General features: G+C 40.7%; 1 protein-coding gene across 2 annotated transcripts in view; it reads right to left on the bottom strand.

The window, feature by feature from the left end:
- The window catches only part of kcnab1a (potassium voltage-gated channel, shaker-related subfamily, beta member 1 a), a 106,542-nt gene that overhangs the window by 6,542 nt on the left and 84,190 nt on the right, over positions 1-15,810 (bottom strand). For both annotated transcript variants that reach the window (XM_034603540.1, XM_034603541.1), the window contains exons 3-9: positions 15,432-15,469; positions 8,576-8,655; positions 8,171-8,215; positions 7,195-7,239; positions 5,359-5,402; positions 5,123-5,209; positions 374-459 (exon numbers count right to left, since the gene is read on the bottom strand). In XM_034603540.1, the coding sequence (XP_034459431.1) occupies positions 374-459; positions 5,123-5,209; positions 5,359-5,402; positions 7,195-7,239; positions 8,171-8,215; positions 8,576-8,655; positions 15,432-15,469 (425 nt within the window). The remainder of the gene's footprint in view (positions 1-373; positions 460-5,122; positions 5,210-5,358; positions 5,403-7,194; positions 7,240-8,170; positions 8,216-8,575; positions 8,656-15,431; positions 15,470-15,810) is intronic.

The following is a 15,810-nucleotide window of genomic DNA, read 5'->3' as shown; positions in this document are numbered from 1 at the left end:
CTTTTTAGCGGATTTACCAGTGATTAAATAACCTGAGTATACCTGCTTATGTTTGTGAAAATGAGGTATCGTGGACAGTTTTGTGGAACTCTAAGTAGATTTTGGGTAAACAAACCAACAAACCAACCTATGGACAAAGGTGAAAGCATAATTTCATCCTCTCCTCTAACTCCCTCGGAGCGGTTTAAAACAGCTCTAAGGCAAATCAGTCATAAATGTTCATTCAACTCATTCTTCTCCTAAACTGTTCTACAGCCGCCTTTTTTACTCGTAGGGAAAATGATGAATTATTAAGTCGTCTGAGTGACTTACTTGATCCACTTGAATATTTTCATTCTGTTCTTATTACATGGATATCTGATGTGCTGCTTACCATGATCTCCATGGCCGTCCACCGAGACGTCCCCCAGTACATTGCCATGCCTTGGTTGATCACATACGTCATGGCCCGAACAATCTCTGGAGATACACAAACACACAGCCACGTCACATCAGTCAGATTAACACTCAACAACTGAATGACAGATTGTTTATTTCTAGGATACTGTGCTAGAACCTGTATCAACATAATGTATATGTACCTCTCACCAGTTCTATGTTCAGCTCTGCTCTCAAAATAAAACAAGACACATCCGTCCCGGCTGGATCGATTTTACACTCGTTCAAAATTCATTGAACAGATCAGTTTAAATCAGAGTCTGCTGCTGAGACTCCAGAGAGGCCGAGCTGCAAAGCTGTTGTATGTGAACCCTGAAGAAGAGCTTCCCAAACTGAGGAGGCTCGAGGTCCCCGAGATATTCAGCAAAGCCTCCGAGGTCCACACCCAGGTTGGAACATTAGCAGAAATAAAGCACAACCTTAAAGTGTAGTGCTCTGTCATTTAAATGTGAGTTTGCAGTAAAAATATTTTGCCCTTAAATCAAATGAATAATCATCATAAATAATCACAATCTCCATATTGATCAAAATAACCATGACGTGCATTGTGGCCATAATCGTGCAGCCCTATCGTCTATTCACACATAAATTATACCTGAATAAAAAACTTTATTAGACAGATCTTATTATATAATTATTTTGATTTTATTTATTTTGATGAATTTGCTAAACTGAACAATTTTTACAGCCCCGTCTGAGACCCACTTGCTAAACACTGCCCTGGTGGGTTTTACTGCATGTTTCCCTCTTATTTTACAGCATTTAGGATTCATGTAAATCCAATGTACTGTTAGATTCCACATTTCACAGGTTCAGTATCCATTTTAAATTTGAATGAACTTACTTATGTTGTCCAAAAATTAGAATTGAACTGATTGAGAGAAAAAAAGCTAAATACCACAAGGGACAGAATCAAAAAAAGGAGACGTTAACTAACATCAACTACAAGGGATCAAAATATATATATGAGAAAATACATATGGACACATGTCATAAAGTGAAAAGAAAGAAAAAAGTTACAGCAAGAACATAACTTGTCCAGACACAGGCAAAATATTCTGAATCCACAGTGACTGAGCCACATGAAAAGACAACGGCAAAAAGAGAGAGAGACAAAGAGATCAAACCCAAAAACCAGACGGTCGGAGAAACAATTAAATAGACAGAAAAAGGGACAGCAGGTGTTTATGAACAGGTTTGTTGAGCTAAAAAGAGTCAAAAATAACAAGTAACCAGTAGAACACTGAGTTCACATGATTACCGCCCTTGAGAGACTCCAGTCTCGTGAGGAAATGAAAACAACAACATCTCAGCAGAGGCCACATGCCTCCTGGAGTCTCTTTCACCTGGTGACTGCTCATCACCCGTCCCAAAACGACTGTGGGGACGATTTAACAAGCTCACACCCTGAAGCCCCCCCGATCATATTCAAGCTGCTGCATTTTTAATGATGCAATTAGCAAAGAGTGTGTGCGCTGTCGGCAGCCAGGGCCAACAAAAGTGCAGATTAGGGCTGTCGCTAAGGTTATTCATCTTCGCCCCACGCTCGCTCCAATGATACTGCAATCCACTGTGGTGGGAAACTTGTAGAAGAAATAGTTCTGAAAATGAGAAGGAGTGGATAAGCGCAAGAAATATAATTAAGAAGACCAGAAAGAAGAACGCAGGTTTTAGTTTTCCAACAAGTAAACAACAGAGGTCTGAATTAATACCATCCTGCCGTGAGGAAAACACAGAATTAAGACAAGTGAGCCTCCCATCTCTTGTTATTCCTGTTCTCCTTCTCCCATCCTGCCACCCAGCCCCCTGCCTCTTTGGCTAATTTAAATGCTACTTGTCTGGATTTGTGTCCAATAAAACACAAGAGAGAGAAAAGAGAAGAAGAGGGAGAGCCGAACAAGTGTGAGGAAGGACGGAGCAATAGATCTGACAGAGGAAGGAAATGAAGAGGAAATGAAGAGTCAGGAAAACGTAAACTGAGATTGCAGGGTGGCAGGAACCTATAAAGATGTGAGGGAGAGGGAAAATATAAAATCATGGTCTTTGTGAGTGTGTGATATCATATCCTGCGAGGGATGCCACTTTTATATTGGAAATGTAAACACTCTTGGGGGAACGTGTGTGTGTCGTTTTCTACTGTGGACAACAAAGTAACGAACGTTTGCTGTGTTTGTTTTTAGATTTTGTGTATTATCATTTGTTGATTTGTATTTTAAATGACATTGTATTCATTTGCTAGTTGTGTTTTGTTTTATTCTTTTTATTTGTCCTTTTTGTAAAGCACTTTGTAACAACTGTTTTCAAAGGTGCTATATAAATGATGTATTATTAATGGGAAGGCTATTCAGAGTCAGTGCTTTATCGTTGCAGATCCAGGATCGCGGGCACATCGTGGATCGTGTTATCATGATGGTGGATCATGAATACAAACAGATTGCTTAGATATACAATATGCCTACTCAAATATACGACTATTATTGGCAATATCTCTATCACTTCAACTGTCATTGCTGCTCCCTTCATCTCTGTCAAATCTTTTCCTTTGTATAAATATTTTTAACATTGTTAAAACCTCTTTATTTATGTTAAACACTGTCTTTTGTCATGAATGTTGTAAATATTGTTTTTTTGTTGATGTGCTGTGATACACACGTTATCTATTACACTTCTGTCCGTCCTGGGAGAGGGATCTCTCACATGCCACTCTCTCTGAGGTCTCCATGTTGTCTCCCCTGTTAAAGGGTTAATTTGGTAGTTTTCCTCACTCTTGTCAAGGGTTAAGCACAGAGTCTGTCACACCTTTTAAACCCTAGGAGACAAATTGTGATTTGTGAAAATGTGCTTTAGATATAAAATTAGATTCTTCAACGGCAACAAATCTGTGGACTCTGTGCCTGCACACGTGGGGAATATTTGAATAAATTTGTTTGGCTTGTCATGACAAATTTGTTTAAACTTGATTTTATGGAAATGACATACAACTACACAGTAATTAAAGCAGAGATCCTTCTTACACTATGTTAGATCTACATATTACCAAAAATATAAATAAAATTAAATAAACTCAGCACCAAACTGTCACAACATCTTAATCTTATCTTGATGACTTTATTAAGCTTAATTAAATATACTGTACTATAAAGCCCAATTAAAGGAAAGTAACAACACAGAGTAAAGCAATAAAAAACCTGCGTCTAATTCACATATTGATTAGTTGTAAACACAAAGTAATAAGGTACTGAGAGTAAGTACAGGTAATTACCTTAAAAATGCACTGGAACTTCATTAATAATATGTACATCAATAAGAAACTTCTTGATAATGAATTATATGAGTGCCTGGTTCCCTTTAACTGTACCGAGAAGTGTGCAGCAGCAACACTGGGCTCTAAGGGGATTTAATAAACAGCTCTAACATCATCAGCTGTAGCTCGGGAATATCCTCTGCTTAAAAGACACATTGTACTGACTAAACTCACACATTGTGTTTCAGGCCAAGACATCCAGTAGATTTATTTATTGCAAGTACACAGTTGCCTCTGGGCAGTGAATTTGTTTATCAACAACCCTTCTCTCAGTCCGCCAACAGAAAACAAATCAATCCCAAAAGGCTTTTTGAAAATTCTGTTTCATGCAATTCGGCCCTGTGATGGACTGGGGACTTGTCCAGGTCGTCCTCCGTCTCTCGCCCAGTGTCAGCTGGGATTGGCTCAGGATAAGGGGAGGGGTTAAAGGATGGATGTTTAATACATGTTCTTGTTGTATATTATTGGCAGTAATGGCAACACATGAACCATTTGGATGTTAGGAACCAAAGCCAGTGAGTCTAAAGGCCTTTTCAAATTAGATGCGTTTTCTTGTGGGATTAATCCACGTTATAAATATTTTTCAAACCTGTATTCAGTCAATGCATGCTTTCATGTCAGCGACGGGATTTCACTGAGCGATATTGGGGCTTTTATTTTGTCTGACCTAGGTAGATTTATCCAAGATTTTGCTCCGGACACGTACACATCTAACCAATCAGAGAACGGGTTGTTGACGTCATCTTTTGAAGCAGTAGTAGTAGATGAAGAGCAACTTCCTCCTCTATGTGTTGCTTAATGTACCATATTTGTCTTTATACATTGCTCAGTTATGTTTGTGTTTAAAACAATATGATGTAGCCGACTTGAATAGGATCAAGCAACAGGAGACTCAACTCCGGTCGAAGACAATGAATAGACCAGATGTGCGCAGCTGGGACTGTTTACAACTAATAGGGACCTTTGTTAAATTACATACTGAAGGAGAAACTATGATCTTGGTGTCAGCTGTTGCAGCAGTTCTTCCTCACAATTAATTTGCTAAATCGCATCACACTCGGGCACATTGAAATTCAAATCATTCACTATTTCGTGCTGTTTATTCACATCACCTTTTATATGCAACTAAAGTGCAGAAAATGTCTGCGAATTCTCATCTCAACTCAAGTCAAAGTTCACTCAACAACTGAATGAACAATGTAAACTGGTACAAAAAACTTTTCCTGAAGTAAACACTTAGCACCTGAAAGCCAGATATTGTGCCTCAGGATAAAAAATAAAGTAGCACAAAGAAACATCACTGCCCTTTTCTTGACACTAACGACAACTGTTTTGATTGGGCTCCTGGGAATAAAGATAAATGTTGATTGGCTGACTCACCCTCCATGGGAGTATTGCTGTCTGGGCGGTTGGCAAAAACTACATCCACATACTCCAACTGCATCCTTTGTAGGGAGCCTTTCAGCCCTGAGACACAGAGACACGCACAGGTTGACATAGTAGAGAGGGATTGAACTGACACAATGAAAAACTGTGAGAGTGAAAAACAAAATGTCTACAGTTGCCTTTTCTTCATTTTGTGTGTGTGTGCGTGCGTGTTTGTGTGTGTGTGTCACCTTCAATAATGTGTTTCCTTGACAATCCTCTCTCCGTTTCTGCTCTGATGGGACAAAGAACACACAACCCAGTGATAAGTTACACTGGGAATCCGTGTTTGTTTTCACAACTTCACTTTTTCACTCTTTCTTTTGAGTCTTTTCATTCACATTTACATGACTCACTCACTTTATCTGAACTTCTCTACAATCAATTCAATTGTTGGAACAAAAAAGTCATTTTCAATCACTTTCAGCTTCCTGATGTGTGTCAGAATAGACATGCATATCAGGCTGTTTCATGTAAATGGGTCAGTGCGGTTTCAACTGTTCAGCATCATTTCGTATTCACACTCCAGAGGAGAGACATGAAGAAGTGACTCTCCCTCACAGGAATGAATGAGCGCTCAGAAAATGAGAAAGAGAATTACTTCGCCCTTATCACCAGACCCAGTTGGATGGTCTTGGCTGAGGAGCCAATTTTGTGTGTGTGTGTGTGTGTGTGTGCGTGTGTGTGCACGTGTGTGCGTGTGTGTGCATGTGTGCGTGTGTGTGTGTGTGTGCGTGTGTGCGTGTGCTTTAAAGCAGATTTCTTTATCACCTCTCTCTCTAAACTCGGCAGGGGAATTGGTTGTTGCGCTGGTTGATACTTTATATGACACAATGGTCCTCAGGATGTTAACAGAGAAAATGGCGACAAAAAACATAAGTGTTTGAAAGCTAAACTTATACTATGTTAGACTTTTATTGTAAATATGCCTGGACGACATAAGTAGTAGACATAGACGTTTGCTTTAACCTCATTATAAAGCAAATGCTGATCGCTCAATGTGATGGACAACGAATAACGACACCATCTGCATTCAGACTGGGTCTTTATTAGCCTCATTTTCACTATGCAATTCTGTTTCCTAGAAGGAACAGAATATACCGGGCAAATGAAAGCTCCAGTTTCAGTGTGTCTGCTATTGCACAAAACGGAAAAAGGATAGTGCTTTAGTTTTCCCCTTTCAGCAGCTTGTAATGGCGGACATTGAACTAGAGTAGCTGTGAAATCTTTGGAAGTTGAAAGGGGCTTAAGATCGTCATTTTGTCATTTCAACTCAGACAAGAAAAAAATCCTTTATTCTGCCTTCATCATAACATTGAACACAGAGAGCAATCTGGTATTCACAACAGTGTCTGTATATACAAGTGGACGACACGACTCCCCAAAAAAAAGCCAAAAGCATCTTGATCGCCACCTGGTGACTGGCTGCAGTAAAGGTCATAAACCCTGACTCTTCTATGTTAACAGATGAGGCATGGACACAACTTTAGGTAGTTCTTATCACACTGATCGTTGCTGTTATTTTTTCCAATAAGTTTGAATTAACTAGTTATTTGATGAAAAAAAAATGTGGTAAAACATCCTGATTGACAGCTGAGACTGACTCGTGGTTGTTCAAGCATGTGCATTGGTTGGACCTCGCTGCCGCGGCTCCATCACCTAATTGCTAGTGAGCTGACTCTGGCTCCAAATGCGCATATATTGGATATGGATCATATTTCTGTATAGTGGGAAGAAGTGGAGCTCGTCAACCCATCTTCATGCTCAGTCTGTGGTGGTAACAGTAAAACCACTTGGAAATGCAGGGGTGGCGAAGTAATGCGTTTGATTCCACTTCAAAGTAAGCGACACTCCTCACTCCTCTTAATTCTCCGTTTGTGTGTGCGATGACTGAATCGTCTTGATGTGATGTTGTACATGTGTAATTTGATCTGAGAGTGCTCTGATAAAAGACTTCTTGATCTCAGTGAGACTTCCTGAATAAATAAGAAGTCTGACAAACTGAGTTCAGAGAGTTTCTCACTTACTTTCCTCCCCAGTAGAGTTTGGTTGTAATGACCAAACTGGATCGTCTGTGAAGATGCAGAGAAAGACACAGAAAGACAGAGAAAAGATGCAGAGCAGTGAGTGGCACTGTGTCATTTAACATCTGGTGCTCTGCTCATTCATCTCAATCTCTCCACACATTCTTCAGCATCACCAAAGTTAAGTCAAGCAAACATGTTCTGTTGTCATCACATTAACGGATAAACTTATTTCCATCAAGTGTCTGTTTCAGATGTGCTAATCATTTATTGACAATGTCTCCGACAGTGACGAATGTGTGAGAACGTGTGATATTCAATACTTCCCTTCCTGTATTTTATTCAGAGCTGAGAGTTGTATGTTTTGTCTCTCATGTACATTTTTCCAACAGAATCTGAACTAAAAAAGGACCAGCAGCCCTCAGCACTGTCTGTTCCTTTCTCCTCCTCTAATAAACCCACTCTGTGTAAAGTCATGATGACACTCAGGGACTGAGATGTCAGGTTCAGTGTGTCTTTACCCCAGCAGCATCAAACCGCCTACTGGTAATCTAGTTCAGTACATGACACTTAGCTGCATAATGATGGAACAAGTAGAGAGCGGCATCTGACTGTCCCCACATTCATTCATACGGCTTCATACTGACAGATGGGTAGTGATAATACACCAATATATAGGAGACAGGCATAATATTACAACAGTTAAACATTATTACAAACAGTCATTTGAGATTACATAAAAAGGTGCATTTTCTAAATTAACGTTATGAATAAACATCACTTCTTGTTGCAGGTAGTGACTCCACCCACCACACACGCGCACGCGCACGCGCACGCGCACGCGCACACACACACACACACACACCACTGCCTCTTGCAACACATTGCGCACACTGTCCCTCTCCGTCTCTCTCTCTCTCTCTCTCTCTCTCTCTCTCTTACATACAGTGATGAAGCAACACATTAATGTCACCATTACCTCCAGCACTTCTTCTTGATAATGTTTCCTAGAATGACTTCAGCCCTGCAAGGCAACATAAATGAGGTGCCGTTATTAAACTGCAGTTTGAATTCATACAATTTTCCAGCACAATATCCACCCTGCAATTTATTGTCATTAAACTTATTGGGCCCTGTATAAGTGCAGTAAAAATATGACATACCAGGTTGGTCATGAATAGACATCTATATAGGGCATTTAAAGGGTCTATTACAACTACATTACAACTGCTGTGTTTTAGTGATTCTAGACATAAACAGACACTCCAGACCAGCTAGTTGTTAGTTACACTGTGTACGTGGAGTGGAGCTACATGTCTGCACCTGGTTGATATGAGATCAGCTGAAATGCACACACACACTGAGCCGGTTGCATGACACCCACCTGCCGCCTGCGTAGACCTCAGCTGTGTCGAACAGGTTGACTCCGCTCTCATATGCAATGGTCATCAGCTGTTCTGCTACCTGGCAACAGGTCACAGAAATGTCAGTTTGCAGAATTTGTATTAATTTCATTTTCAGGAATAAGCAGCAACAACATGGCTGAGTGAGGCACAGTCCCACTTACACAAGTGCAGGCAAATATTGCAGGTCAAAGCAGACACATTACATTACATATCATTTAGCTGACGCTTTTACCCAAAGCGACTTCCAAAGTGAATTCAACCATGAGGGTACAAACTCAGAACAGTAGGAATCATGTAAGTACAATGAGCTTCAAAAAAAGCCAAACTACAAAGTGCTACATGTAAGTGCAATATAGAAGTGCAACTAAACCAGAGTTGATGATAGTTATTAAACATCATCTTCATAACCAAGGTGTAGGAGAAAGAGATGTGTCTTTAGCCTGCGGCGAGAGATGTGTAGATTTTCTGCTGTTCTGATGTCATTGGGGAGCTCGTTCCACCATTTAGGAGCCAAGACAGCAAACAGTCGTGATTTTGTTGAGTGGCTAACTCCAGTGAGGGAGCAGCAAACCTATTGGCCGATGCAGAGCAGAGTGGACGGGCTGGGGTGTAAGGTTTGACCATGTCCTGGATGTAGACTGGGCCCGATCCGTTCGCAGCACGGTACGCAGGTACTAGTGTCTTGAAGCGGATATGGGCAGCCACTGGTAACCAGTGAAGGGAGCGGAGGGTTGGTGTAGTGTGAGTGAACTTAGGTTGGTTGAAGACCAGTCGAGCTGCTGCATTCTGGATGAGCTGCAGAGGTTGGATGGCACTAGCAGGCAGATCAGCCAGGAGGAAGTTGCAGTAGTCTAGGCGTGAGATGACCAGAGCCTGGACCAGAACCTGTGCCGCCTTCTGAGTGAGAAGGGGAAGTATTCTCCTGATGTTGTCCAGCATGTATCTACACGAGCGGGTTGTTGCAGTAATGTTGGCAGTAAGAGAGAGTTGACTGTCACACCCAGGATCTTGGGGTCTGGGAGAGGGCTACCACAGAGTTGTCGATGGCGATAGTAAGGTCATGGGTGGGAGAGCCCTTCCCTGGAAGGAAACGTAGCGAGGTCTTCAGTTCATCAGTTCATTTGGACCAAGCTTTTTTTTCTTCTTCTTCTTTTTCCAGATTTTCTGACTATACATTGATGGCTGTTGGGACATGAAGATGATTTGAACAAGTAAAATAAAAGGTGTTTAAGAAACAAATGACCAACCCTACCTTTAGAAAACTCATAACATAATATTGTCAATATAAAAGGGTTCCAACAGGATGTATTAGATACTGTAAACACAGTATGTCCTGTTTGAATATGAGGCAACAGCAGAGCACTCAAGATGTCGTCTTGATGTAAAATGTTCAAAATTAGCTGGTGCAGTTTTATTGTAATTCCATTGATGTATTAACTCAGTGAGCAAGTGGGATCACTGTGTAATTATCTGTGAAAAAACAATTCCACTCCATGATGTACAGTAGCATCAGCTCATTCCTCTTTGGTTAATAAATGCTCGTGCGTTATAATGGTGTGTGTGTGTGTGTGCATTTGTGCATCTGTGTGTTTGTGAGGCATTTGTGCAACGTGCAGAGATTCTTCCATATTTCTGCAGACATGTAAACCATAAATCATCTGACTAGGATCCAATTTCCTCCCATGTAGAGTTTTATCACTTGAGAGCTTTAAGTGAATTTGCCATCATTTCCCTGCAGAGTGTGTTATGGGTTTGTTCGCATGCTGCATGTGTGTTTGTTTTTACATTTGTGCATCGGATCTGTATGTTTGGCTTTGTGTGTATGCCTGGAAGTGTGTGTGTGTGTTTCTGAGTTTCAGTGATTGCAGAAAGCAGGGAAAGAATTTTATCATCTCTCCTGTGAGAATCTGTCTCAACCTTTTCTCTGCAACCAGCACAACCTGGGCAACATGACATGATGCAACTAGCAATTATTTAGTTAATTCGTTTAAAGGAAGTACTTTGATGGAAACAATTAAAATACAACACTAAAAACAATCTAGAATGATTTCATTAAAAAGGCAGAGAAAAACTACAAAATAGTAGTTAATAAAAAGAAACCGAGTAAAAGAACTGAGGATCTAGAATTACCATGACCTTCAATCACTAAAATCTAATCACCTAATCTATCAGTCTAATTGAACATGTGTGTCATTTGAAAATATTCTCTAGAGGCGTTCTTAAAGGGATAGTTTACTGATAAATTAAAATTCACTCATTCACTATCTACTCACCACTATGCAGATGGAGGGATGGGTGAAGTGTTTGAGTCCACACAACACTTCTGGAGTTACAGAGATAAACTTTGTAAAATGTCTGTTGATATCTTTCTACGAGGTGGATTCACGGACCGTGGGACATGCTAATGTCCGCTAGCTTAGCCACTTCCGGTGGACTTTTAGACTAAAAACATGGTGTAAATGACGCCGTTTCGAGGCGAATATGATTGTCAGGGCTTGTGGACACTTTGATGACACCACACGAGAATTTTTCGATGAACTATCCCTTTAAGGTAACACGTTCAGAAGGCAAAAACAGGGTTCCAGAAATGTTGCGCTCACATGACGAAGAGCGAGTTTTGTTAGGTCACCGGGACCTTTGCCCTGTCACCACTAAAATCGAATCATTAAATTTGTGTATCCGAGTGAACATTTGAACCAAAATTCAAGAAATTGCCTCAAGGTGTTCTTCTGGTATTGTGCTCATGAGAATGGGACGGACGGAAAACCCTAAAACATAATGCCTCCCGGCATGACAGGTCCATTTAAAATTCTTAAATAATCTAAAAAAGTCTTTGCCACCCAAAAGTACTGATTTATGACCTTGTGATACAGGTGAGTGCACCAGATCAGCAAAACACCGACAGGACTATATTTTGTAACGCAGTGACTAACGACTTATTGCTCTGTGTGGAACATAGCTGCTGCGTTCAGAACCAGCTGGAGGCCATGAGAGCAACCTTTGGACTGAATAACAGCGAAGACACAATCAAAGCTTGTATTATTCCCCAAAAGATAAAAATGTTTTGGCAAAAGGTTGAAAGAGGCAGAATGCAAGACTGAAATCCACAGCTGAGGACAAGTGGGTCAGAAGTGATGTTTTTCAGAGTCAGGGACAGAGAGAGCAACTTTCTAAAAGGGCTCATTCAGTCTGAGAGTCCGGGGCTACCATTAAGGCAAACAGAGCAGAATGAAAAGCTGGAGCATGGATAATGGAGAGCTTACAAAAAAAGGATGGGTCAGTTGAGGAGAGAAGGATTTGGGAAAGAGTGATGACAGAGATGTTCTTGCTCTATATGGTCTGTGTACGTTGTAAAGAATCTCTGTCAAAACTGCTGGGGGAGCTGGAGGAAGTAAAAAAAAAAAAAAGAGGGAGCAAAGAGGTAAGAGAACAGATGGAGGATAGAGCTGTATCATGAATGAGGTAAATAAAAGGTTGTGAAAACTAAAAAAGGACACGATGGGTAATACACCGTTTTGTAGGGAGGCTGAGAAAGATGCAGGAGATGGTGTTGTGGCGACGACGATGAGATGAGAGTCACAGACAGGGAGCAGAGAGGGCAATAATGTCCGATTTTATAGGCTGACTGATTGGACTTTGGTGATTGCTCAGTCACGATGAGTCTCATGAGATACCAAAGGTCAGTCACTGTCCGAGGGAGCTCACTGTGACATTCACAAGGTCAGGAAGCTTGTGTCGCTGATGAAGCATCGCTGCTGACTCAGATTTCTGACAACCTCTGACTGCCGGCCATTTTGGACGAACTGAATTTGACCGATGGCCTTCGAATGAAAGGGGAGGAAAAACTGCAGAGACAATCTGTCAGTAAAACACATTTACTCACCTCTTCACCTATACTCTACTTTTACCCACTGAAAAACACTGAGCCACTGTAAAGTTGCAGAATTGCCTGGTTGGCCACGCTTCTTTCTTTGTTACCTACACCACGGAGGTTATGTTCATTGCTGTTTGTCTGATGTTCGCAGGATTACAAGGCACTTTACATAGAAGGTCAAGACCTTAAAAGATGGTTTCATGACTGAGCTGCCTCCTCCCCACCACACTCACTACTATCAAAGTTAACACAGACACTCTCTGCATTTGGATTGCAGATGTATGGAGCCACTTTTGGCCGTTTTGAAAGACAGAAATGTTTGTGATTATATGCATCCCACCATCACTCTGTGAACTTTCTGTGTAAAAAAACATAAACATTTTCTGAGCATTAGAGCATGGCATTTTTTTTTTGTAATACAAATCAAAATTTTAAAACTGAATATGAGCATAATATGTCTCATTCAATAACAGCATTGTAAAATGTTTGTTTATTATTTATTATTGTTGTATATCATTTCTGCCAGGTGTTGTTAGAAATAGTACAAAGTCACTAACAGAAATGTTTTGTGTGTCACGTGTGTGTCATTTTAGATGTAGCATGTGCAGCCCTCACACTGGTGTTATGTAGTATCTGTGTTTGTGTGTCAGAGTTGTCGTGCATTTCTTAACGAGGACACTGAACTCTACTGAGGACTTGTAGTATATTTAGAGTTTATTTGATAACAGTGACATTGAACCAGAGGCATTCAGGACAACAGAGGACTTTTTAACCCAACAGCGATGCCAGTACTGTTGCTGCTGTGGAGTAATTTTAGGGAGTGAGTTTAACAGATACGGATAAACAAACAAATTTTGCTGATGCTATCATGCTAACCTTTATTTCATAAAAATCCAATTCATCTTTTTTTTTTTTTTGAATGGCTCCTCTTACCTTTGAAATGACTGATCAAAGTTGTGGGATATACCAAAATAGTTTAAGAAACACTGAACTAGAGAGAGCATGAACATTTTAGGAATCAAAAGAATATTTGAGACAGACTCTCTGTCGGCCCTCGACAGCAGAGCAGCCTGGTGGAGTGAAGTGCAGGAGTGATAACAGTGACATTGAACTGGGGACACTCAGAATAACGGACAGAAGGAGGGTGCCAGGCTCTGAGTGTGTGATACGAGTTGATGGCACTGAGCCCTTAGGTAAGAAAAATAATGCTCTTACATAAGCCTACTTTGTCACGGGGGGGGGGGGGGGGGGGGGGGGGGCTCTGTTCTCTTGTCCCTTAGAGTCACACTCAGTGTGTGTGTGTGTGTGTGTGTGTGTGTGTGTGTGTGATGACCAAGACCAAGACCCCAGCAGCCACATCAGAGCACATTATTGTTCATTGACATGAGTGTAAAGGAGACATAAGCACACACACGTACACATGTCGACCCTCATGCCCTTTTGAATTCCATGTTGTATAAATTTGAGTCATGCAATATGATCTGAATCATCACACCTGAAGTCTTTATGAAGGTTGTGACATTTCAAATTGTATCTAGAATTTAACGCCCTGTGGTTGTATGCTGTTGCCAACCAGTGCAGTTTCAGTCCTCCAGATGTTCCGAACATATTGTAATCACAAAAATGTGATGTCATTGTGACCTTTGACCACTAATCAGTTCATCTTTAAGTCCAAGTGACAACTGGTCATTTGAAGACATTTCCTAAAGACAGACCTGAGATGAGAATCCCAAAACATGTTTTGTGAGGTGACCTTGACCATTGACCACCAAAATCTAATCAGTTAATTTGTGAGTCAAAGTGAACATTTGTTCCAAAATTGAAAGGATTCCTTTGAGGTGTTCTTCTGATAACGTTTTCACAAGGCAAAAAACATATTTTGTGAGGTCACATTGACTGTGTGTTTTGACCTTTGACCACCAGATTATTATCAGCTCCTCCTTTACTCTAACTGAACGTTTTTACCAAATTTGAAGAAATTCCCTCAAGGAGTTCTTGAGATATCATGTTCACAGGGACGGAACGGACGGATGTATGGACAGACAACCTGTAAACACAATGCGTCAGGTCAATGGCTGTTGCCGGTGTAGAGGCATTTTGGAATGAATAAACATTAGTACTTGGTCATCCAGCCAACTACTGTTAATGGTGTGATCAAGGTTAACTATGAAACCACTCAGTTAGAAATAAATGGTGTGACAGATGTTCCATAGTCTCCCCAGCGGTGCTGTGGTTCACGTGTCACTCTAATCTGACAGACTGTTGAAGGTACAAGAGGGTTAATGTTCATTGAATGATCATATAGTTTATTTTGTCCTTATATTAATGTGTTTAGATAAAGTGAATCTGCTACTATAATTCCATCAGTTCAGGCTAGAAATTGTTACATATTCAGTTGCACAGAAATGACAGAGTATGCTTAAAAAGGTTTTTAAAACCACATTCCAAACAAAGTATGAAAGTATGATGAGTATGGTGGTAAAGTAGAATAATGTATAGATATATATATATATATATATCTATACATTTATACACACATATGTATGTATGGCACTTGTCCATTATGATATAATGAGCGTCCTGTAGTTAGCAGTGTGAACATCTTGCAGCACATCATCGCAATCGCACTTAATTTACACATTTGTATTTTAAGCTTGGTGATGTCTCCTAACAGTCCACAACCAGAATTCAATGTGTTTTTGCACATATCCTGACATCACAATCCTTGTTGTGGGTTTTTATATGGTTCACCCTGAGTGTAATAAACTGAGAGTGTAATAAACTGAGAGTTTAAAGGACTGTCCCCACATCAAGCACTATATGACATTAGGTCCACGTGTTTATGTTCAACACATATACACGATACTCATCACTACCATACATAGACTACAACAAAATCAATAAGCAAAGAGACCATTATAGTTAAATGTACAATTAAGACATGAGAAAATGTTTCATACCTCGTCTGTTATCTGTCCTCCGAATGTCACCCACGTACCTGCAGGGAGGAGAGACAGAGACGTTGCAGCGTTAGGAAACATTTCTATCCCATCAGTCCTTTCTGTCTGTGTGTGTGTATTTGACATCCTGCAGGTAGACACGCTTAATCCCAGGCTGTGACACTAGTTGAAAGAGGCTGTCAAGTTCCCAGGAGAAGAATCTGTCATGTTCAGAGCTGCGGCTCCGAGGGATCACCTTGTGAGAGTGGCTGTTAACACTTTCTCTTTTCACCGGGGACTGTTTGTCACCATCACGGAGGACCCCGTGTCCTCTGTCCGTACGTTCTCATGTATGTCTGTCGATCTGACGTCATAATCCTCATTGCCAAACAATACAGCC

Source organism: Hippoglossus hippoglossus, chromosome 13 (genome assembly GCF_009819705.1).
Source record: "Hippoglossus hippoglossus isolate fHipHip1 chromosome 13, fHipHip1.pri, whole genome shotgun sequence".
Taxonomy (NCBI): domain Eukaryota; kingdom Metazoa; phylum Chordata; class Actinopteri; order Pleuronectiformes; family Pleuronectidae; genus Hippoglossus; species Hippoglossus hippoglossus.
Note: the sequence above shows the minus strand (reverse complement) of the source record. Positions and strands in the feature narration are given on the sequence as shown.